Here is a 26,042-nt window from a genome sequence, read left to right as displayed (position 1 = left end):
TAAGGGTAAGGTGACTAGGCAAGTTGCATTCAGACTTGGATTCGATTATACTATTTGACATTTTTCAAATACTTTTACTGTTTTCTTCAGCTTATCTGGAGTGCACTTTTGCCACTAGGCAAGGCCAATCAAGCCCAGATAAAGTATTTGAAATGATTTCAAATAGTATTTGAACCCAACTCTGGTTGCATTGCACTGAATCTTAATGGGCATCATGAATATGTGTAGACTTTTTTTCCAAAACTTTTCCACTCTCTGTTTGTATTTTATTGTTTATTTGTAGAGACAGCCATGAATGAAGGGAAGAGGGATAATAGGGGAAGATGGAGATTTGAGAAGGCCGGTGGGGCATCGAGACAGATGGAATGACACACGAGTGAGACAGGCGAGAGGTGTCGCTCCCAGTTACACTAACCGATGGGCCTATTCACAACCTGTGAAGTTTGAGCTTTTCACACAAAGCAATGCAGCACCCTTATATACATTATTAGTAATAATATGATAATTTGGTTATTTAGTTTAGCCACAACCCATAAGCTTGCGCATTACACACTAACAACGTACCATCCTGTCTTATACAGGAGTAGTAATAATATAATATGGTAATTTAGCTTAGGCGCTACCTGTGTCGCTAGTGCTTTCCACACATAGCAATGTAGCATCCTTTCTACAGTACTAGTATACAGTGTATTTGTTGGTAATTGACTTGCGCTTTTCTCACACAGCCTAGCAATGTGGCGTGCTCCCTCTGCTCTTATACAGTACTAGTAATAATGATTATGGTCATTTAGCTTAGCCACAACTTGTGTAGCTAGCGCTCTCCACACATAGCCTAGCAATGTGGCGTGCTCCCTTTGCTCTTATACAGTACTAGTAATAATGATTATGATCATTTAGCTTAGCCACAACTTGTGTAGCTAGCGCTCTCCACACATAGCAACCTCTCTTAAACAGTAGCCTACTATGCAGACCCTGGCAATATCTCTGATCCAGTGCCACTATGACTATGATTGTATCTCATGGTCCAGTGGCATAAAAAAATCTGAAGGACAAACTTTAAATGGCCCAAATCCAACTGATGAGAATTATACTCAAGCTCAGCCCTAGAATACACATTTGTCCTAATAAATTCAGGGAACTGAACTGACTTCCAGTTGATCTCCGGGTGGTGCAGATCAAACTGTTGATAGTTTTAAAGTTATACATGACCTTGCCCCCAGTTACCTGTCTGGTTATTTTTTATTTAATTAGAGACTCTCGTAGCCTCCGCTGCATTATAGGAGCATGGCTGGAAAAAGCTATTTTCTTAACACTGGTGCAGAGGAATGGAATGGTGTACCAAACCATATAAAATCCATCCCTACGCAAGTGAGTTTTACGATAAACCTTAAAGGGATAGTTCACCCAAATGACTAAATAACATATTGGTTTATGACAACAATCAATGCTTTGGTTTAGTTTCCCTGGGGACTGTTCCAAGTGCATTTGTGGCACAAATCCCATTCAAGTTATGGGACCGATATTAGCATTTTTCGCACATCATATTCAAAACATCTATAAGTGACTTTGTTAAGCTTCACAATCAATTTTAGATACTTTTGGATGATTTGAAAATAATGCACGAAAAATGCTAATATCGGTCCCATGACTTGATTAGGATTTGTCCCACAAAACCATATCATGCATTGCTGTCATACCTTGTCCATAGACTGCTTACAGGGTAAGGAAACCAATGTGTCCTTTTATAATTTGGTGAACTATCCCTTTAAGAAATGGTTTATGAGCAAAATGTTTTAAAGCGACAGAGGCTAAAAGAAAGTATAATTGTATCAATGAACGTTGCTTGGTCATCTATTTTATTCCGTTTGCTCTTTCCTCCCTATTGATGAGATGTATTTTAGATGTATTTTGTTTTCATGTTGTATATTTTGGTTTTAAAGTATTTTCAAGAGGACCACAATGAAAATATGTTTTTAAACTCATCCTCCATGATTTTAATGCCATTGTACTGTATCCCATGTGTGGTTGTATTGTGTTTAAATGGTCCCTCCAAAAAAATCTATGGTAATTTAGCGTAGCCACAACCTGTGCAGCTAGCACTTTCCACACAACGCAATGTAGCGTTCACTCTTATACAGTACTACTAATATGATATCATTTCAATGCATACATTTTAGCAGACCCTTCCAAAGCAACTTACAGTACACTGGGTATAGGTTAACTGTATGTGGCCTATGCAGGAATCAAACCCACAACTATTGTATTGCAAGTATCATGACATAATTGAGCCATTGGAACCAATCAATAGTAAATTGAGTAGATTACTGCTGAGCATAGGGTGTTTGAGAGGTTTTTGTTCACTAGCAGGAAACCCTTTCAGCTTTGATGTTTGTCTGTGTTTGTTTTTTAATGTTCAGCCAACATTCTTCCTACCTATCGAGAGGTTTTGCAGAGTGCTAATTCATAAATCATAAATAGCCTTTTTTTTTTTCTCCAACACAATCACTCTGCAATTTGTTTGTTGGAACTGCCCTCAGCGCACGACCCCGGTATGCACTAAATAATTTACAACCAAAACACAGAGAATCGAGATTGGAGAAACAGGCGGCAAAGTTATTTTACAAAAAGGAACATGGCTCCACTGATATTTTTAGACAAGAAAGCGAAGGTGGTTGGGTACTTTCACAGCATCTTCCAAAAAACGGACACAAAATCTGCCTTTGAACGATCAATGCGTCATCTTTACAGTCATTAAAAGCCTTTTTGTAAAACCGTGTTTTTGTAAATCGTCTCCCTCATCCCCAACCACCCCCTGCAAGTACCCCTTGTGTTCAAATGTAAACAGCATGTCATTTTCTGTTTTCTCTAATTATCTCCTGTCATTTTCTCACAACAGGAGTCTTCTGAAATCGGTGGAGGAGGAGCTAAACCAGAGGTAGGCCCAGCTATGTCTTTCCTTCCTGTCCCCATTTTTCTCGTTTTTACTCCCCTTTCTTTCTAACTCTCTTTTTTTCCTATCCTCTCTTCTCATTTCTATCTCTCTATATATGACAGGGCTCAATTGGAAAAATAAATGTGACTTCCCTGGTTAAATAAAAGTTATTCTTATCTCTGTCTTCTCTTTCTGGACTATTTTATTCTCATCCCTTTCCCCTCATATTTTTCTCATCTTCAGCCTCGCTTTCTCATTCCCTTAATTTTTTGCTCTTCCTCCCCCCACCTCTCTCTCTCTCTTGCACTACTCAATATTTAATGTGACCTAACCTTCTGCCTCTGCTTGTCCGAGTGAAATGGACGACTAACTTGCTTTAGAACCACTTCCGTGGAGACCGGGGTGATTTCTCACCCTTGCTGAGGCGTTAAAGCCATATGACCAGTTATAGCGCAGAGGGGCTGAAAGCCAGCGGGATGTCCGCTATTGTTTATTGTAATCTTTGTCTCGTTGCGGCTAGGGTGGTGTGCTGCTAGCATCCATTCATTCTCAGCGTTAGGGTAAAGAAAATACACCTCATGCAGGAAAGATACCTGCACACTGATTTCAAATACACAAGTGACGAGCAGGTGCTAGATCGGTTTATGCTGTATATAGCCAACTCCAATGTTCGTTGTCTTGCCACACGTGATGTAATCCAAGATGGTGTAGCTGTCAGACGTTTTTGTCCTGTCGTGTCCCTTGTATATATATTTTTTTTCGCATATCTTTGTAAAATATTTTCCTAAACCTCAACTTTTAAGTACTCTCCTGCAACCCGCCTCACCCAATGTGGCGTGGATCTGCTTTTTTTTCATAAGTATTTCTATTTACTTCGGATCTGGAATCCCTCAACTGAAGCTAACTATCTACCAGCTATCAGTCAGCAAACCATTGCTAGCAGTCATCAGCTAACCTTTAGCTCGGAAAGCTCTCACCAGTTCAAACAACGTGACTCAAACCAGAGCATAACGGACCTATTATTATTATTTATTTTTTTCCCCCAGATTCCTACCGCAAACTCTGAACATCTTCGCAACTAGCTAACCGCAATCCCGGGTGACTACTCCTGGCTAGTGTTTCCATCCCGGAGCAAGCACCAATTAGCCTGAAGCTAGCATGGCCAGGGCTCTTGTGCTACCACCGAAGCCCACTCCTGGGCTACAATATCCGGACCCCTTCTACTGCCGGTACGGGGGAAGGAACCCCGCCGATCCTCTACGACTGGAATACCGACATAATCTGCCCAAGGATTCCAACAGGCCCCTCAGGCGCGACGTCCGCTGAAGGCCCATTCTGCTAACCGCGGCCTACTAGCTACCTAGAGCTACTTGGAACCACGACTGGTCTGACGTCACCGCACGAAGAGGCAAAAACAGACTTACCACCATCGTGACATCCCCCAAAGGCTAACTTCCTAGCACCGGTCTGTTAACTGCAAGCTTGCCTGCCCCGGTCTGCTAACTGCTAGCTTGCCTGCCTCGGTCTGCTAACTGCTAGCTTGCCTGCCCCGGTCTGCTAACTGCCAGCCCCGGTCTGCTAACTGCTAGCTTGCCAGCCCCGGTCTGCTAACTGCTAGCTTGTATAGCCCCGGCCTACTAACTGTAAGCTTGTTAGCATCGGCCTGCTAACTGTCTGAATCGCCGTGTCCCCAGTCTGCCCAACCACTCACTGGACCCATATGTTCACTTGGCTACGCATGCCTCTCTCTAATATGAATATGCCTCGTCCATTACTGTCCTGGTTAATGATTACTGTCTTATTTCACTGTAGAGCCCTGCTCAATATGCCTTAACCAACCATGTTGTTCCACCTCCTACTTATGCGATGACATCACCTGGTTTAAACGTCTCTAGAGACTATATCTCTCTCATCATTACTTAATGCCTAGGTTTACCTCCAATGTACTCACATCCTACCTTACCTTTGTCTGTACACTATGCCTTGAATCTATGCTATCGTGCCCAGAAACCTGCTCCTTTTACTCTCTGTTCCGAACGTGCTAGACGGCCAGTTCGTATAGCATTTAGCCGTACCCTTATCCTACTTCTCCTCTGTTCCTCTGGTGATGTGGAGGTTAATCCAGGCCCTGTTGTGCCTAGCTCCACTCCCACTCCCCAGGTGCTCTCATTTGTTGACTTTTGTAACCGTAAAAGCCTTGGTTTCATGCATGTTAACATTAGAAGCCTACTCCCTAAGTTTGTTTTACTCACTGCTTTAGCACACTCTGCCAACCCGGATGTCTTAGCCGTGTCTGAATCCTGGCTTAGGAAAACAACCAAAAACCCTGAAATCTCCATCGCTAACTACAGTGCGGGAAAAAATAATTTATCCCGTGCTGATTTTGTACGTTTGCCCACTGACAAAGACATGAACAGTCTATAATTTTAATGGTAGGTTTATTTGAACAGTGAGTGACAGAATAACAATATTCTGTCTCTCACTGTTCAAATAAACCTACCATTAAAATTATAGACTGATAATTTCTTTGTCAGTGGGCAAACGTACAAAATCAGCAGGGGATCAAATACTTTTTTCCCTCACTATATAACATTTTCTGCCAAGATAGAACTGCCAAAGGGGGCGGTGTTGCAATCTACTGCAAAGATAGCCTGCAGAGTTCTGTATTACTATCCAAGTCTGTACCCAAACAATTCGAGCTTCTACTTCTAAAAATTCACCTTTCCAGAAACAAGTCTCTCACTGTTGCCGCTTGCTATAGACCTCCCTCTGCCCCCTGCTGTGCCCTCGATACCATATGTGAATTGATTTTCCCCCATCTATCTTCTGAGCTCGTGCTACTAGGTGACCTAAACTGGGACATGCTTAACACCCCGACCATCTAAGCCCTCAATCTCACACAAATTATCAATGAACCTACCAGGTACAACCCCAAATGCGTAAACACGGGCACCCTCATAGATGTCATCCTAACTCGCCCTCCAAATACACCTCTGCTGTTTTCAATCAAGATATCAGCGATCACTGCCTCATTGCCTGCATCCGTAATGGGTCTGCGACCAAACGACCACCCCTCATCACTGTCAAACGCTCCCTAAAACACTTCTGTGAGCAGGCCTTTCTAATCGACCTAGCCGGGGTATCCTGGAATGACATTGACCTCATCCCGTCAGTACATGATGCCTGGCTATTCTTTAAAAGTGCCTTCCTCACCATCTTAAATCAGCATGCCCCATTCAAAACATTTAGAACTAGGAATAGATATAGTCATTGGTTCACTCCAGACCTGTCTGCCCTTGACCAGCACAAACACATCCTGTGGCATTCTGCATTAGCATCGAATAGCCCCTGTGATATGCAACTTTTCAGGGAAGTTAGGAACAAATATACACAGGCAGTTAGAAAAGCTAAGGCTAGCTTTTTTAAACAGAAATTTGCATCCTGTAGTACTAACTCAAAAAAGTTCTGGGACACTGTAAAGTCCATGGAGAATAAGAGCACCTCCTCCCAGCTGCCCACTGCTCTGAGGCTAGGAAACACTGTTACCACCGATAAATCCACTATAATTGAGAATTTCAAGAAGCATTTCTCTACGGCTGGCCATGCTTTCCACCTGGCTACCCCTACCCCGGTCAACTGCCCGGCACCCTCCACAGCAACCCGCCAATGCCCCCACCATTTCTCCTTCACCCAAATCCAGACAGCTGATGTTCTGAAAGAGCTGCAAAATCTGGACCCATACAAATCAACCGGGCTAGACAATCTGGACCCTCTTTTTCTAAAATTATCTGCCGAAATTGTTGCAACCCCTATTACTAGCCTGTTCAACCTCTTTTGTATCGTCTGAGATTCCCAAAGATTGGAAAGCTGCCGCGGTCATCCCCCTCTTCAAAGGGAGTGACACTCTAGACCCAAACTGCTACAGACCTATATCTATCCTACCCTGTCTTTCTAAGGTCTTCGAAAGCCAAGTTAACAAACAGATTACCGACCATTTCGAATCCCACCGTACCTTCTCCGCTATGCTATCTGGTTTCAGAGCTGGTCATGGGTGCACCTCAGCCACACTCAAGGTCCTAAACGACATCAGAACTGGCATGGATAAGAGACATTACTGTGCAGCCATATTCATCAACCTGGCCAAGGCTTTCGACTCTGTCAATCACCACATTCTTATTGGCAGACTTGACAGCCTTGGTTTCTCAAATGATTGCCTCGCCTGGTTTACCAACTACTTCTCTGTTAGAGTTCAGTGTGTCAAATTAGAAGGCCTGTTATCCGGACCTCTGGCAGTCTATGTTTGTGCCACAGGGTTCAATTCTCGGGCCGACCCTCTTCTCTGTATACATCAATGATGTTGCTCTTGCTGCTGGTGATTCTCTGATCCACCTCTACGCAGATGACACCATTCTGTATACTTCTGGCCCCTCTTTGGACACTGTGTTAACTAACCTCCAGACGAGCTTCAATGCCATACAACTCTCCTTCCGTGGCCTCCAACTGCTCTTAAACGCAAGTAAAACTCAATGCATGCTATTCAATCGATCACTGCCCGCACCTGCTCGCCCGTCCAGCATCACTACTCTGGACGGCTCTGACTTAGAATACGTGGACAACTACAAATACCTGGGTGTCTGGTTAGACTGTAAACTCTCCTTCCAGACTCACATTAAGCATCTCCAATCCAAAATTAAATCTAGAATCGGCTTCCTATATCGCAGCAAAGCATCCTTCACTCATGCTGCCAAACATACCCTCGTAAAACTGACCATCCTACCGATCCTCGACTTTGGTGATGTCATCTATAAAATAGCCTCCAACACTCTACTCAACAAACTGGATGCAGTCTATCACAATGCCATCCGTTCAGTCACCAAAGTCCCATACACTACCCATCATTGCGACCTGTACGCTCTCGTTGGTTGGCCCTCACTTCATACTCGTCGCCAAACCCACTGGCTACAGGTTATCTACAAGTCTCTGCTAGGTAAAGCCCCGCCTTATCTCAGCTCACTGGTCACCATAGCAGCACCCACTCGTAGCACGCGCTCCAGCAGGTATATCACACTGGTCACCCCCAAAGCCAATTCCTCCTTTGGTCGTCTTTCCTTCCAGTTCTCTGCTGCCATTGACTGGAACGAACTGCAAAAATCTCTGAAGCTGGAGACTCATATCTTCCTCACTAGCTTTAAGCACCAGCTGTCAGAGCAGCTCACAGATCACTGCACCTGTACATAGTCCATCTGTAAACAGCCCATCTATCTACCTACCTCATCCCCATACTGTATTTATTTATTTATCTTGCTCCTTTAAACCCCAGTATCTCTACTTGCACATTCATCTTCTGCACATCTACCATTCCAGTGTTTAATTGCTATATTGTAATTACTTCGCCACCATGGCCTATTTATTGCCTTAACTTACCTAATTTGCACTCACTGTATATAGACTTTTTGTTTTCTTTTGTTCTACTGTATTATTGACTGTATGTTTTGTTTATTCCATGTGTAACTGTGTTGTTGTATGTGTCGAATTGCTGTGCTTTATCTTGGCCAGGTCACAGTTGCAAATAAGAACTTGTTCTCAACTAGCCTACCTGGTTAAATAATGGTGAAATAAATAAAATAAAAAATGTTTGGTAAGACAACACAAATAGATAGCTAGACGCAGTTCAAAATAAGGCGTTGACTGTTTCGGGTGTCTTCTCTACTTTCATCTTTGTTGATGAAATGGCACTTACAGAAGCAGGGCACTCTCAAATGTTGGCCGGTTCACTACTAAAGACGTCAGCATGCTTCAGTCGGCTAGGCGAACCGAACGAGTGTGCTCGCATACTCCCTCAAAAGACCTCTGCTTGAAAAACAAGAAAATAGCGGAAATAGTACAGTTTGTTCATTTTGAGACGCCATAGCCAGTATACGCTTCCTCAAAATAGTCCGAATGAATCCAAAGTAACACAAGAAATATCATTCATTTTGCCGAGGAGATCTTAGTCGTGCAATTTTACATCCTAACTAAGGTGTTTGGTGCAGTATTTCTCAACCAAAATAATTGCATGAAAACAAGTCACCGCTCGTTCAATGACAACAGACTTTACTGAGGAATCCCTACTGTTGAACAATGACTGATGAAGGGACGTAGACTTCGGCTACCAACTTCAGTTTGCCTCAAGGGAAAAAAATGTGTGCCCGAAAAAAACCCTCACCGATGTCCAAAACAAAGCAATATATGCACAGACTCTTCCGATCGGTTTCGGCTGGGAAGCATTCAGACGCCTTAAACCTGTTGAGGACAGACCAAGCGGAACGCCTCGCCAAATATCCAATGGTAGAGCGTGGCGCGAAATACAAAAACCTTAAAAATGCTATACCTTCAATTTCTCAAATATATGACTGTTTTACACCATTTGAAAGATAAGACTCTCGTTAATCCAACCACATTGTCCGATTTCAAAAAGGCTTTACAGCGAAAGCAAAATATTAGATTATGTCAGGAGAGTACCCAGCCAAAAATAGTCACACAGCCATTTTCAAAGCAAGCATATATGTCACAAAAACCAAAACCACAGCTAAATGCACCACTAACCTTTGATGATCTTCATCAGATGACACTCCTAGGACATTATGTTATACAATACATGCATGTTTTGTTCAATCAAGTTCATAGTTATATCAAAAACCAGCTTTTTACATTAGCATGTGATGTTCAGAACTAGCATACCCACCGAAAACTTCCGGTGAATTTACTAAATTACTCATGATAAACGTTGACAAAATACATTGACAAAAAACAAGTATTTTAAGAATTATAGATACAGAACTCCTTTATGCAAACGCTATGTCAGATTTTAAAATAGCTTTTCGGCGAAAGCACATTTTGCAATATTCTGAGTACATAGCTCAGCCATCACAGGCTTGCTATTCAGACCTGCCAACGTCGGGGCAGCCAAAACTCAGAATTACTATTAGAAAAATTGGATTACCTTTGCTGTTCTTCATCAGAATGCACTCCCAGGACTTCTACTTCAACAACAAATGTTGTTTTGGTTCCAAATAATCCATAGTTATATCCAAATAGTTCCGTTTTGTTCTTGCGTTCAGGTCACTATCCGAAGGGTAACGCGCGAGCGCATTTCGTGGCATAAAACATTCTAAATATTCCATTACCGTACTTAGAAGCATGTCAAACGCTGTTTAAAATACATTTTTATGCTATTTTTCTTGTAAAATAGAGATAATATTCCAACCGGGCAACGTTGTATTCATTCAAAGAGTGAAAGAAAAAAAATGGTGAGGTCTCGTGAACGCGCACTGTCCCCAGGCAGTCCACTTACAAACTCTGCTGCTGTACTTTGCCCAGAGACAGGAGACACGTCATTCCGCTTTCTGAAGGCTTTAGAGAGCCAATGGAAGCCTTAGAAAGTGTCATGTAACAGCACAGATGCTGTAATTTCGATAGAGATGCCTCAGAAGGACTACAAATTGTCAGACGGGCTACTTCCTGCCTAGAATCTTCTCAGGTTTTTGCCTGCCATATGAGTTCTGTTATACTCACAGACACCATTCAAACAGTTTTAGAAACTTTAGAGTGTTTTCTATTCAAATCGACTACTTATATGCATATTCTAGTTTCTGGGCAAGAGTAGTAACCAGATTAAATCGGGTACGTTTTTTTATCCGGCCGTGAAAATACTGCCCCCAATCCACAACAGGCTTTAAGGTAGACCTCGCATTGAAATTAACAATGGTGCATAGTATCACATTTCACTGTTGAAATGTTTTGGACATGAGGTGCCTACTAGCAATTCTTCTACATTGGACAGGAGAAGAGCATGCATCCCACTGCTGAAATTCTGTTCAATATGATTGTTGTTATTGGGTGGATCTTTCCTCATCTCTCCAAAGCCCTTAGAAGGGAGTGCTCAGCTGATTTTGAGCCACGATTGAGAAATGCCTGTCTACCACTGTACCTCTTCAATTCAATACAACTACAAATAATTGTATTGTATTAATCCCAGAGGGGCAATTACAATTACAAAGGCATTAATAAAGTTGAATTGAAATGTACATCCCTCTTCTCCCTTAGGGGACACGAGACTCATTTAGATGATAACGATGATGATGGTGGTGATGATGATGATTGTGGTGATAATGATGGTGGTGACCACGATGATGAAATGCAACAGTAAGTCCTACTGTCTTCAACCTCTTTCTCATTTCAACTTAACAACTGTCCTCTTAACATTTCATCTATACATTTTTCGTTATGCAAATTATAGGAACTGGCTACTCTACCGGGAGCCAGGTTCATGTTCATTAAGTGTTTCTTATTGGACAAGTCCAGGTAGTCCGTCTTTTTATTTACTGTGTTTTCTTCCATTTGATGCCTAATAATGCCAAATAGTGCCTAATGAACGTGACCCAGGATATACACGGAGTGTATGAACACCTGCTCTTTCCATGACAGACTGAATCCAGGTGAAAGCTATGATCCCTTATTGATGTAACTTGTTAAATAAACTTCAATCCGTGTAGGTGAAGGAGAGGAGGCAGGCGAAAAAAAAGATTTTGAAGCCTTGAGACAATTGAGACATGGACTGTGTATGTTTACCATTCAGAGGGTGAATGGACAAGACAAAAATATTTAAGTGCCTTTGAACAGGGTATTGTAGCAGGTGACAGGCCCACCAGTTTGTGTCAAGAACTGCAACGCTCAACAGTTTCCCGTGTGTATCAAGAATGGTCCACCACCCAAAGGACATCTAGCCTACTTGACTCCTGTGGGATGCATTGGAGTCAACATGGGCCAGCATCTTTGTGGAATGGTTTTGTTGCCTTGTAGAGTCCAGCCCTGACGAATTGAGGCTGTTCTGAGGGCAAAGGGATGGGGGGTGCAACTCAATATTAGGAAAGTGTTCTTAATTTTTTTGTACACTGTGTTTTTGATACACAAAGAAGGATATAACTATTAGTACAATAGGTTGTTCTAATAGTTATGCCCTATCTCTCTCTTAGTGCCAAGGGCTCCACAATGCGGCCCAAAGAGCCTCCACCACTGCCTCCCAACGTCAAGGTATGTATTCTTCAAATTACTCATTGTCCATCGTATGAGACTGAGAGCGTAGTGTTTTCTCACATATTAACCTGCAAGATGATCTATTTTCTACAGTGCACACACAGGAATCCTTTTGTGGCACCGCTTTAAATGTAACATAGTACAACATTTGTTTATATTTCCTATAGCCCTATTGTGTGCAATAGAGCATAATATTTGAGATATTTCTTGGTGTGACTTTACATCTAATGATGATGTTTACATGTTGACGTGTGTGCTTTGATGTCGATCCTGTAGCGTTGGGGGTCAAATCAATTTCAACGTATGATTTTATTTTACAAATGTCATTTGTTTCAATTCAGTTGACTTCATTAAATGGGAATTTACCAGAACCCTGATATCCTATCTCTTTGTTTTGTATTTTGCTCTTAGCCCATTCCCATTCCACAGGATGTTGCCAACTCCCCTGCACACCATGGCTCCCCTGCTCACCATGGCTCCCCCGGTGACCATGACGACCACGGGGGGACCATAATGTGTTGTCCAGCCGCCGAGAGCCCCGCCCGCTCTGCCACCCATGTGCCGCCCAGGCCGCCGCCCCCCAGACTCCCCCCGCACAAGCAGCTTAGCTTAGGTAGGTAACGTAGTTTAAAGGCATGCTCACAAACTGAATGGGTGCATTCTGGGAGATGTAGACAATTCTGTCAGAAATGCATTAATGCGGGTTTTCTTATCTCCCCTGTACTTAATTGGAGGACCAAAGCTGTGGTCCCCTTGAATGAATGAATGAATGAATTAATTAATTAATTAATTAATTAATGGGTGGGTGGGCGTGAGTCGAATGAATGAATGAATCAGTCAGTCAGTCACTTCAATTCATCACAATACCAACCACAATACCAAACCTGTACCACTTAGACAATAAGTGTGATGATGCTGAGATAAAAGCTACCACTGTTTTCAGGGATCTCTCCTTCCTCCTTCCAACCCTGACAACATCCTCAAGAGGCTCCACCCCACCTCCTCCCTGTCTTAGCCAGTCAGCTTTTCCAAACTGGACCCTGTGTGTGTGTGTGTGTGTGTGTGTGTGTGTGTGTGTGTGTGTGTGTGCGCGTGTGTGTGTACACGCGCGGTTGCCAGCTAGTATTTATAGCCTGTCAGTTTAATTAGGAGCAGTGGTGTGTCTGGTGTTGTCATGCGATAATGTCACACACCCTCACTGCCACATGAGTCACCCTCCAATACACTCACACAAACTTCCCCAGTTTCCACATCCTGCCCACTTCGAGTAGTCTGGTGGCAGGGGCCAACTTTCAAACGAAGCTGACTGTCCCTCACGTGTGCATCTCAATAGTTTTCCTCCCCTCATCAGCTTTCCTTCATCTGCCTTTGACGTGAAAGAACTGGACTAGTACCTGGGCTATTCCCATCCTATTGCATTCGCCTGTCCTGTTGTTTTCAGATATGCCAAGGTGAAGGAGAAGAGACGAGGAGTGGACGCCACTTTAGACTATTGAGACAAATCTTAGTTTAGTTACTGTGGGGATCTTAGTCTTATCAGTGTCTTGTTGTAGCACAATTGTTGGAATTGCTCAGTTCCCACAGAGCCACATATTCTCTTGCTTCCTTTTCACTCTCCACAGCACCATTCAGATTGTGGCTATTGGGGAATCATTTAAATAAATAATGTAATATTTAAAAATAAATCAATAATTAAGTTCCCTCCTAACAGGCAATGGTTTCAGCCTGTCAGAAGTGAGCGGGGATGCTGGTGGTGCTGAGAAGCAGTCTACTATGCCACCTTGTGTCACCACGAGGAAGGACAGGAAAGAGATTCCGGTAACATCACAGTATCAAATCGAATTTATTTATATAGCCCTTCTTACATCAGCTGATATCTCAAAGTGCTGTACAGAAACCCAGCCTAAAACCCCAAACAGCAAGCAATGCAGGTGTAGAAGCACGGTGGCTAGGAAAATCTCCCTAGAAAGGCCAAAACCTAGGAAGAAACCTAGAGTGGAACCAGGCTATGAGGGGTGGCCAGGCTGTGCCGGGTGGAGATTATAACAGCACATGGCCAAGATGTTCAAATGTTCATAAATGACCAGCATGGTCAAATAATAATAATCATAGTAGTTGTCGAAGGCTAATAGTAATTTAGCCTTGGTCAGAAGCTGTGAGTAAAAATTGGTGGCGACACTTTTGGTGAATTTTCTGTATATAATGCGCTTAAAGTGGATTCTGTCAAATCCATAGTGCATTATAAGACTTCCTGTAAGCATTATGTGTTAAACATACAGGTAGTAAAGTGCATTATATTGATAACCGGTCATGGCTGTCATTAATTCATTAATATCTATAATGAGGTGATCATTATGTACATAATGTGTTATTGCATAATCTATTCATAGTGCATTGCACAGCGCTGGTTCATAGAAAGTGTTATTTAAAATGTTTGACCTTTTCACATTTTTACATATATGTGTTACCTGAAAGTAAGTTATTTGGTGAATAATTAATGTAAATGGTGATTAATTCATTAACATTTCCTAACAGCTATGATAAGACTTAAATTTTCATTGCAAAATAGATAATTATGCGGTTTTGCATTATGACTAAACATAAATCTTCTCATTCTTCTTAGAAGTGGATTTTTATTTGCACCCAGAGCTCTGAACAAAGAGCATTTATTCTATGTTTACCTCGTTAGTTACTCATTAATAAGCAACGACTCAAGAATTAAAGATCACTTATAGTTCATTCAAAGTGCTACCATGTCATTCCCAAGATTTTACAGCACTGATAAAGGCAGAAGGATACCATTGTTAACACATAGAACTCTATAAGATCCACATATTATTTTTATATTTAGTAATATTACAGTATAATATACAGTATATTTTAACTATGATTGTTCATTATTTTATGCTGACCTTGGTATGATGATGTCATTTCCTGTTTCCTCAGAAACCAATCAGTAATGGCCTTCCCCCCACGCCAAAAGTCCACGTAAGTCTTAACACCCCTTACCTGCTCTTACACACACGCATTGTCAAGTAGAAAACTATAACTCTGTACAGTAGGAAAAAGCAAATGAGCACTAAGATACAGAAACAAAAGCACAAATGTGTTTATTACACATTCATTATCTAAATAATTTATGTGAATTGTAATTAATTCATTAGCAATCTAAAAGTAGTAGTGTTGAGTTCGTAACACATTTGTAATTACCGCAACCCTCGAGCTAGAGATCCTGCCACAACTTTGTTTTAAAATAAGCTATTTATTATATTGGACTGAATTTATAAAGGGTTTTTCCAGGTGCTCTACATTGATCAACTATAACTAAACATCTACATTCCTCTACATTTTGTTTTCTATTTTCTTTCGCTGCACAGATGGGAGCCTGTTTCTCCAAAGTCTTCAATGGCTGCCCTCTAAAGATCCACTGTGCGGCGTCTTGGATCAACCCCGACACGAGAGGTGGGCCTCGTGCCAATTCATTTCTGTCTAACTGCCATGGACCCTGATTCCATCAATTGCAGATAACAGGAAACTGTATTTATGCTGTATTTTAAGGACAGATCATGTGGATTTGTGTCAATGTTCAATGACAATGTCCGCAAGGGTGTGGGGTGTGCAGGGTCTGACAGACAGATCGCGGTTAATATTTTGACCAAACCCGCTGTGCGATTTACCTTTATCTGCAATTGATTGGATTACTTTATTTTCAGTCTCGCGCTACCAGGCGTCCCACTGTATTCTTGTTCGAGAAAGGCTTGGAGAAACCTAGAACAGGAGTCTAAGCTAACTTGATTTTCGTCTTTGTCTTACCCCATGTCTTATTTGCAGTTTGCATTTGCTACTATTAGTTTCCTTCTTAGGCAGAGTCCTACGCAATGTGTGTATTGTCCAAGTTTACCGGTCTCTCTCTGTTATAATACTTAATTGTTTCATTCTCTGTTTTAGACCAATACCTGCTATTCGGTGCCGAAGAGGGCATTTACACTCTAAATCTCAACGAACTGCATGACTCCTCCATGGAACAGGTCAGTGTCTCATTATTTCATTTGTATTATCTTTTTGTCAGTAAATTTCAATTGTTGTAACTGCTTCCAATGTTTTTACAGTGTAATGTATAAAACATAATCTATGTATTTATGTGAAGTTTGAAATATTCTCTATCACATCATATTACAGATTATAGTTCAATTTGAATGCTTGCTTCTTTGTGACGTAAGTAAAGGATTTGAGGTTTGAGCCACAAGGTTTTATCCACAAGGATTTGAGGTTTCATCCAGAACTGGTCAGACACGGATTATGATTTAATTTGACCACCTACAGAACTATTAAAAACAGATACATTTTTTTATTTCCTAGCTCTTTCCCCGGAGGTGTACGTGGCTTTATGTCATGAGTAATAGTCTGCTCTCCATATCTGGTAAGGATTCATCATAGAAACCTGTATTGCCACACATTGCTAATATATCTCAACAAATAACTGTAGTGCACACAAAGTTTTACGTTGTTTGTTTGTAGTTTCCAGAATAGAATAGATTCTCCAGACACATCATTTAAATGTACCTTTGGCCGCACACAATGACAGTGACAGACATTAAAAACATAAATCATAAGCAACAATCTGTCATCAAGAGCATTAGTCTAATTTTATCATGAAATATGCACTCGTAAATGTAAATACTACTTGTCAATACTTGCTCCAGATATACAAGCAGTTAGACGCTGCACCTTTTGCGTGAAAATTAAAGATATTATAATTGCCTTCAAAGCATTCAAAAGGTGTGTTCGTTGTGTTTTTTGGCAGGAAAAGCCTCGCAGCTCTACTGTCACAATCTGGCGGGTCTGTATGAGCACGCTCGACAGATGCAGAAGCTGCCAATGGCCATCCCCACCCACCGGCTCCCAGACAAAATTATTCCAAGGTAAGAAGATGGCGATGCCTCTGTGTGTAGGAGTTTTCTGTGGGTAGAGTCCTACTTTTCAGACTTTGTTATTGTGGTTTCAGGAAATTTTCCATCTCCAACAAGATTCCCGACACCAAGGGATGTCAGAAGTGCTGTGTGGGTGAGTAGTCATGGACATTCTCTCTCTCTCTTTCTCTTTCTCTCTCTCTCTCTCTCTCTTTCTCTTTCTCTCTCTCTCTTTCTTTCTTTCTTTCTTTCTTTCTTTCTTTCTTTTCCCCCCCCTCGGTTTTCATCTCTTTCTACGTCGGACCCATTACTTTCCCACAAGTTGCTACAAGATTGAGAGTAGATGCATCACTTCACTACATGTAATAAACACAATAGTTCTCCCTTCCCCTTATAACCAATTAGGATAACAACCTCTTCAACTGGGTACCAATAGTAGAAAGGTCTTTGAAATACATTATTGTGGTCACAGCTTAGTATGATTGACAACCCTGGCTTACTACCAAATATTCCCCCTTAGTGAGAAACCCTTACACAGGGCACAAGTACTTGTGTGGAGCCTTCCAATCCAGTGTGGTCATGTTGGAATGGGTGGAGCCCATGCAGAAGTTCATGCTCATCAAGGTAAGAATTGTTCTGTCTGTGTGCATTTATTTAGCCATCTCCATGTGTTTGCCAGGCTCATTCTCCCCAAACCTTTGAGGAGTGCTGACAGCCCATGTCATAGCCATATGAGTTAGGCCATTGAGGTTTCAACCACAAAACAAAAAAGCATTGACACTAGCTATGCTAAGAGCCTCCGGGGAAGAATTGACTAATAACAATCCCCAACTTTCCCTTAACTGCCCTGTCAAATGGAGGTGTTTGAGATATGCTAAGAGACATCCCTTTACTTTGTAGCCTACATGCTAATGGAAACACACTTCCCTCTTCCTAAAAACACTGACTCCACCCTGCCCGCTGCCACTGGAGGTGTTTGTGTTTGATATAGGCATGCTAACCCACCAACATAGACTAAGCTACCCTTGCTTTGTAACCGACGAGCTAATGCTAACGCTTACCCTGTTATTTATGTTTTTTTTCTATATATATCGTACATGTTGTCAATAATACTTTGATTGTAAGCCAACCCCGTCTGTTTTTACTTTGTGGTTCGGCCCGCGTCGTTTTTGTTGGTAAACACCCCACCCGTCTACATGCCTAATGCTAACTCTCCTCCTCTCAAGAATAACGAATTTGAGATTAGCATGATAACATGCTAGAGTCTAGACCATGTAGCATAATGATAATGCTCTCTTCCTAACATTGACAAGCCTAACGCTAACGCTAACCCTCTCCTCCTAAGAACATTGACTTTCCCCTGCCCTGTCCGATGGAGGTTTTTGAGATGCTTGTGGTGCCAGAGCACCAGTACCCCCTCATCTGTATGGGCGTCAGCAAGGGCACGGAGCTCAACCAGGTGGTACGCTTTGAGACGCTGGACCCCAACACCGCTTGCCCCTGGCTCAAAGAGTCCGGTAAGGTCTCATTCAAAGATTGACCTTGACTCCTCATTGACATAGACTTGACACAACTCTAGATTTTAGTGCTCCTTTAATATGACAATGGAACTTCATTGAAATTAAACATTCAATATCATCATTTTTTTTATCCCCATTATTCTTGATGTTTTTTATCGTAGCACACACTGGAGGCTGACATTCACATTCTACACATTGACCATACTGGAAATTGTTAACTTTTCAAAAGTTAACAATTATAGAGGAAATATAGTCCTATATCGTTGTGTACATTCATAATGGAAAATGTTTGACGTTAATAAAGCAAAAGATGAAATGTTTAGTTGAGGTTTTTATGTTTTATTTCCTCCTAGACACTCCACAGACCTGTGTTATCCATGTGACTCAACTGGAAAGAGACACCATTCTTGTCTGCTTGGATCGTGAGTCTAGCAGCATGTCTTGACTATCCAAAAATCTGATTTGTATTGTAATATTATCTATATAGATTATACATGCATTGTACATTCATTGTATGCATTGCTAATAACATTATGACAATATATTAACAGTGTATAATGTTTTATCACTGAGCTGTCCTTTAAATGACATGGGGTAAACTCACCTCAATAGCCACCAATGTGTTGCACCCCGCCTCGATGGACGGGAGCCATTTTGTGCCTGGATGTCTTCAGTTTCTTGTAATAGCATCATTGTTTAACTTCCATATGTCATTTTCCCCCCCAGGATCCATTAAGATTGTGAATATGCAGGGGAGGCTGAAGTCCAGTAGAAAGCTTTCAGCCGAGCTGACGTTTAATTTCCAGATTGAGTCGATCGGTAATCGCCCTTGACCCCTTTGCTAGACATTAGCCAAGACACACACACACACACACACACACACACACACACGCGTATCAACAGCTACAGAATGGAGAGGAGAGCATAGTATCACAGTCATATTATGATAAATGACATTCTGGTAAAATTTGGAGTTTTTCATACGGTATATTAAACATCCATCTTTTCCACAGTCTGCCTTCAAGACAGTGTTCTGGCTTTCTGGAGACATGGCATGCAAGGACGGAGTTTCAAATCTAATGAGGCAAGTTGTGTCAATGCCCCGGCGGATGCAATAACTGTATATAACAATAGTATTTGAACTGTTTATTGTTGTTTTGTTGTTGTAATATGATGACTATGATAATGACTGCGATGACTTGACTATTGGATCCTGTCCATATTCCCACCAGATTACACAGGAAATTTCCGACAACACCAGGATATTCCGACTCCTAGGATCAGACAGGTGAGAAATCCATTTTTAGATTGAGGCTAAATCCATTTAGCAAGTATCATCAACTAGATTCAGCCTCGGGCTGATTTTTTTTCATGAGCGGATGGTCAGGTGGCCGGAACATAATTACAAAGAATTTGTAACCTGCAAATTGACCACAAGAAGCCCAAACAGATATAGTATTTGACTAAAACATAATCATGTCAAACCTTGCTTACATTTGTATACAATCACATATTGTACTGTGTATCTCTCTATTATGCGTGGGAATACTTTGGAACAGATTTCCAAAATTAAAATCACTTAGAACTGATTTGCTGTTTTACAGTCTTATGTCTGACAATAAAATAATAACACATTTAAAATAAAAATGTGATATTTTAAACTTATAATTCACTGTATCACAATTGCAGTGGGTCAGAAGTTTACATACACTAAGTTGACTGTGCCTTTAAACAGCTTGGAAAATTCCAGAAAATGTTGTCATGGCTTTAGAAGCTTCTGATCAAATCAAAGTTTATTTGTCAAGTGCGCCGAATACAACAGGTGTAGACCTTACAGTGAAATGCTTACTTACAGGCTCTAACCAATAGTGCAAAAAAGGTATTAGGTGAGCAATAGGTAGGTAAAGAAATAAAAACAACAGTAAAAAGGCAGGCTATATACAGTAGCGAGGATATAAAAGTAGCAAGGCTACATACATACACCGGTTAGTCAGGCTGATTGAGGTAGTATGTACATGTAGATATGGTTAAAGTGACTATGCATATATGCTCAACAGAAAGTAGCAGTAGCGTAAAAGAGGGGTTGGCGGGTGGTGGGTGGGACACAATGCAGATAGCCTGGTTAGCCAATGTGCGGGAGTAGTGGTTGTTCGGCCCAGTTGAGGTAGTATGCACTATGTTATAGTGACTATGCATATATGATAAACAGAGAGTAGCGCAGCGTAAAAAGAGGGGTTGCGGGGGTGGGGCTCACAATGCAAATAGTCCGGGTAGCCATTTAATTACCTGTTCAGGAGTCTTATGGCTTGGGGGTAAAAACTGTTGAGAAGCCTTTTTGTCCTAGACTTGTCACTCCGATACCGCTTGCCATGCGGTAGTAGAGAGAACAGTCTATGACTGGGGTGGCTGAGATCTTTGACAATTTTTAGGGCCTTCCTCTGACACCGCCTGGTGTAGAGGTCCTGGATGGCAGGCAGCTTAGCCCCAGTGATGTACTGGGCCGTACGCACTACCCTTTGTAGTGCCTTGCGGTCAGAGGCCGAGCAATTGCCGTATGAGGCAGTGATGCAACCAGTCAGGATGCTCTCGATGTTGCAGCTGTAGAACCTTTTGAGGATCTCAGGACCCATGCCAAATCTTTTAGTTTCCTGTGGGGGAAAAGGCTTTGTCGTGCCCTCTTCACGACTGTCTAATTGACATCATTTGAGTCAATTGGAGGTGTACCTGTGGATGTATTTCAAGGCCTGCCTTCAAACTCCGTGCCTCTTTGCTTGACATCATGGGAAAATCAAAAGAAATCAGTCAAGACCTCAGAAAAAACATTGGAGACCTCCACAAGTCTGGTTCATCCTTGGGAGCAATTTCCTAACGCCTGAAGGTACCACGTTCATCTGTACAAATAATAGTACGCAAGTATAAACACCATGGGACCACGCAGCCGTCATACCGCTCAGGAAGGAGACGCGTTCTGTCTCCTAGAGATGAACGTACTTTGGTGCTAAAAGTGCAAATCAATCCCAGAACAACAGCAAAGAACCTTGTGAAGGTGCTGGAGGAAACAGGTACAAAAGTATCTATATCCACAGTAAAACGAGTCCTAAATTGACATAACCTGAAAGGCCGCTCAGCAAGGAAGAAGCCACTGCTCCAAAACCGCCATAAAAAAAGCTAGACTACGGTTTGCAACTGCACATGGGGACAAAGATCGTACTTTTTGGAGAAATGTCCTCTGGTCTGATGAAACAAAAATAGAGCTGTTTGGCTATAATGACTATTGTTATATTTGAAGGAAAAAGGTGGATGTTTGCAAGCTGAAGAACACCATCCCAGCCACGGGGGTGGCAGCATCATGTTGTGGGGGTGCTTTGCTGCAGGAGGGACTGGTGCACTTCACAAAATAGATGGCATCATGAGGAAAGGAAAATTATGTGGATATATTGAAGAAAAATCTTAAGACATCAGTCAGGAAGTTAAAGCTTGGTCGCAAATGAGTCTTCCAAATGGACAATGACCCCAAGCATACTTCCAAAGTTGTGGCAAAATGGCTTAAGGACAACAAAGTCAAGGTCTTGGAGTGGCCATCACAAAGCCCTGACCTCAAGCCTATAGATTTTTGGGGGGCAGAACTGAAAAAGCATGTGCGAGCAAGGAGGTCTACAAACCTGACTCAGTTACACCAGCTCTGTCAGGAGGAATGAGCCAAAATTCACCCAACTTATTGTGGGAAGCTTGTGGAAAGCTACCCAAAATGTTTGACCCAAGTTAAACAATTTAAAGGCAATGCTACCAAATACTAATTGAGTGTATGTAAACGTCTGACCCACTGGGAATGTGATGAAAGAAATAAAAGCTGAAATAAATCTCTACTATTATTCTGACATTTCACATTCTTAAAATAAAGTGCTGATCCTAACTGACCTAAAACAGGGAATATTTATTAGGATTAAATGTCAGGAATTGTGAAAAACTGAGTTTAAATGTATTTGGCTAAGGTGTATGTAAACTTCCGACTTCAACTGTATCTCCCTCATTTCTGATTGTGCAGTCAAATTAATAAATAAAAATATCCAAGTACAATTTTTTTTTTTTTTTTTAAGTTCCTCGATTAGTGCCTGTAATAGCTATGGTGGCGTTACAGATCTTATTTTTTGCAGTCGCACCTCAGAAGATTACTATATCGTATTCATGCAGTTCATGCTATGTTTAACACTTATCGAAGCATTGTGAAATCTGATCGCCTATGCCATCGAGACTGAAGTCGGTCTGTGGCCATAAAGTGACTTAGTGCTGTTCAGGAGGATGTAACAATATAAAAGGTTCAGATAGAAATGTTTTCTGTAGAACAGATATGATTGTCTGTCAGATGGAATAGGGACAGTAATGGGACCAGCTCTATTAAGTTATCTGCAACATTCAGAACATTTCACATCACTGAATACACCCCTGTTGTACCTTTGATTGCAGGGTTGTGGTGCTGGAGAGCAGACCTACAGACAACCCTACAGCACACAGTAACCTATACATCCTGGCTGGACACGAGAACAGTTACTAACCACCCTGTGCTCTGGTAACCAGGGTCCTGTTCAGTAGGCACAAAACTTTCTGAAATTGAGTGATACAGGGATGTACTATCTGAACCTGTCCAATAAGAAACCTTAGGTTTCATTGTCGGTGTAAAAACATTTTCCATTGTATGCCTTAATGAACATGGCCCCGGGTTGGTTTTAGTTACACTTTAAGAGATTATGAATCTGAATTAAATTCAGTCATTGAAATTGCAATTAGGTTTATTTTTCTGTTCATAAATTGGAATTCATGTCCTGATGGGAACAGAATATGATGAGGAGGACATGTCTGACTCTGCAACTCCTTGGTCTCAGATGCAATCGGACCATTCATCAAGCAAGCGACCTTGGATGTGTCCTGTTTTTAATCGAACCTTATGATTTGAATTGAAAGTCAACATTTATAGTAACACAAACCCACATTCCTGGATATCACACTATTTCAGTATTGACCAACTACTGAGAGCATGCAACCTCACCTAACAAGTGCTTGAAATTCATGTAAATAGAATATTGAGGTTGTACACTATGAGTATGTCATGTAGATAACAATGCTGCATATATTTTTTACAGTTGCCTGTTGGCTAATCATTGTGGGGTACTACTTTTATGGGCTTGTCAAGCAATGTAATTTTACGAAACTTAGTGGTAGGATGTCAAAGAGCAAAGTGTCTGTTCATTTTGGTCATGAGTTGCCTTTTTTTTTTTATATGTTAGGCTCATTTTGATATGAAGCCATATGCGATGTCATTTTATTTTCACACACTTTAATTCCAACCCCATAGAAAGTTGTCAATGCTCAGATATGCACTGGTTGTGAAATTTGCACATAGTTGTACGCAATGAAACACTTTATTCATACATTTAAGGTATGGTTAATTTGCGCTTATAACAAAGTATCTGCATGACTGCATTAGATTACATCATGCTTTACACTTTAGACGTAAACTTAAGGCATTTAACCAGGCAATGTAAGGTTTCTTTTTTTTACATACACACCAAGCTATTGTTAAAACTGCAGTCAAACTGAAGAGACTCTGGGCAGTTGTAATATCTTAGAATCCCTTTCCTTATGGTAGCCATTGAGTTGAATGCTGCCAAATTGCATTGTTCATATTGTTTGTTATGGTGTTTGGGCGTCATAGTAAGACCTCTACCTCATGCGTTGGGGAGTCAGTGAGAATATGTGGGGCCAAATTCAACATGTAACACTAAATGTCCCTTGCTGACTCCATGTAGCCTACACAACTAAAGGAGGGTATGATGAAGTACAAGGATCTTCACACTTGGTTTCTTTCGCGATTGCTTTTGTGTAATGTAAATACGGTAAAATAAAAGTGCTTAATTGTTTAACTGCCAATATTTGGACATGTTACATATTAAACATTTTAACTCGTGATGGGATACATTGATTGACTGATGAGCCATAGGAAGCCTGTTTTTTTTTTTCTCTCCATTTTTAGATGGTATGATGAAGTATAAGGATCTTCTCACTTGGTTTCTTTCCATGTTGCTTTTGTTTCATGTAAATACTGTAAATAAAATTGCTTAGTTTTGCCTGTACAACTGCCTATATTTGGACATGTTACATATTAAACATTTTAACTCATGATGGGATACATTGATTGACTGATGAACAATAGAAAGCCTAAAGCTTTTCTCTCTGACATTTTAGTGGGTATACAGTTGAAGTCGGAAGTTTACATACACTTAGGTTGGAGTCATTAAAATTTGTTTTTCAACCACTCCACAAATGTCTTGTTATCAAACTATAGTTTTGGTAAGTTGGTTAGGACATCTACTTTGTGCATGACACAAGTACATTTTCCAAAAATTGTTTACAGACAGATTATTTCACTGTATCACAATTCCAGTGGGACAGAAGTTTACATACACTAAGTTGACTGTGCCTTTAAACAGCTTGGAAAATTCCAGAAAATGATGTCATGGCTTTAGAAGCTTCTCATAGGCTAATTGAGTCAATTGGAGGTGTACCTGTGGATGTATTTCAAGGCCTGCCTTCAAAATCAGTGCCTCTTTGCTTGACATCATGGGAAAATCAAAAGAAATCAGCCAAGACCTCAGAAAACACATTGGAGACCTTCACAAGTCTGGTTCATCCTTGGGAGCAATTTCCAAATGCCTAAAGGTACCACGTTTATCTGTACAAACAATAGTATGCAAGTATAAACACCATGGGACCATGCAGCTGTCATACCACTCAGGAAGGAGACGCGTTCTGTCTCCTAGAGATGAACGTACTTTGGTGTGAAAAGTGCAAATCAATCCCAGAACAACAGCAAAGGACCTTGTGAAGATGCAGGAGGAAACAGGTGCAAAAGTATCTATATCCACAGTAAAACGAGTCCTATATCGACATAACCTGAAAGGCCGCTCAGCAAGGAAGAAGCCACTGCTCCAAAACTGCCAGAGAAATGTTCTCTGGTGTGATGAAACAAAAATAGAACTGTTTGGCCATAATGACCATTGTTATGTTTGGGGGGAAAAGGGGGACGCTTGCAAGCTGAAGAACACCATCCCAACCGTGAAGCACGGGGGTGGCAGCATCATGTTGTGGGGGTGCTTTGCTGCAGGAGGGACTGGTGCATTTCACAAAATAGATGGCATCATGAGGGAGTAAAATTATGTGGATATATTGAAGCAACATCTCAAGACATCAGTCAGGAAGTTAAAGCTTGGTCGCAAATGGGTTTTCCAAATTGACAATGACCCTAAGCATACTTCCAAAGTTGTGGCAAAATGGCTTAAGGACAAGAAAGTCAAGGTATTGGAGTGGCCATCACAAAGCCCTGACCTCAATCCTATAGAAAATGTGTGGGCAGAACTGAAAAAGCGTGTGCGAGCAAGGAGGCCTACAAACCTGACTCAGTTACACCAGCTCTGTCAGGAGGAATAGGCCGAAATTCACCCAACTTATTGTGGGAAGCTTGTGGAAGGCTACTCTAAACGTTTTTTCCAAGTTAAACAATGTAAAGGCAATGCTACCAAATACTAATTGAGTGTATGTAAACTTCTGACC

At 41.4% G+C, this 26,042-nt stretch overlaps 1 protein-coding gene across 4 annotated transcripts in view; it reads left to right on the top strand.

Moving 5' to 3' along the window:
• LOC106585154 (mitogen-activated protein kinase kinase kinase kinase 3) overlaps positions 1-24,612 on the top strand; it is a 117,196-nt gene extending 92,584 nt beyond the window's left edge. For 3 of the 4 annotated variants that reach the window (XM_045705361.2, XM_082964065.1, XM_082964066.1), the window contains 19 exons: positions 2,897-2,935; positions 11,018-11,116; positions 11,947-12,004; positions 12,419-12,620; positions 13,719-13,825; positions 14,954-14,995; positions 15,385-15,469; positions 15,956-16,035; positions 16,187-16,222; positions 16,367-16,427; positions 16,812-16,929; positions 17,013-17,071; positions 17,438-17,541; positions 18,263-18,434; positions 18,791-18,859; positions 19,164-19,256; positions 19,451-19,521; positions 19,670-19,725; positions 22,902-24,612. In XM_045705361.2, the coding sequence (XP_045561317.1) occupies positions 2,897-2,935; positions 11,018-11,116; positions 11,947-12,004; positions 12,419-12,620; positions 13,719-13,825; positions 14,954-14,995; positions 15,385-15,469; positions 15,956-16,035; positions 16,187-16,222; positions 16,367-16,427; positions 16,812-16,929; positions 17,013-17,071; positions 17,438-17,541; positions 18,263-18,434; positions 18,791-18,859; positions 19,164-19,256; positions 19,451-19,521; positions 19,670-19,725; positions 22,902-22,989 (1,639 nt within the window). In that variant the 3' untranslated portion in view covers positions 22,990-24,612. The remainder of the gene's footprint in view (positions 1-2,896; positions 2,936-11,017; positions 11,117-11,946; positions 12,005-12,418; positions 12,621-13,718; positions 13,826-14,953; positions 14,996-15,384; positions 15,470-15,955; positions 16,036-16,186; positions 16,223-16,366; positions 16,428-16,811; positions 16,930-17,012; positions 17,072-17,437; positions 17,542-18,262; positions 18,435-18,790; positions 18,860-19,163; positions 19,257-19,450; positions 19,522-19,669; positions 19,726-22,901) is intronic. The other variant, XM_014171069.3, reaches the window with a different exon arrangement.
• The last annotated feature ends 1,430 nt before the right edge of the window (positions 24,613-26,042 follow it).

This window comes from Salmo salar, chromosome 02, assembly GCF_965601325.2.
Source record: "Salmo salar chromosome 02, fSalSal1, whole genome shotgun sequence".
Lineage (NCBI taxonomy): Eukaryota > Metazoa > Chordata > Actinopteri > Salmoniformes > Salmonidae > Salmo > Salmo salar.
The sequence above is the reverse complement of the archived record's forward strand: the minus strand, read 5'-3'. Positions and strand labels throughout refer to the sequence as shown.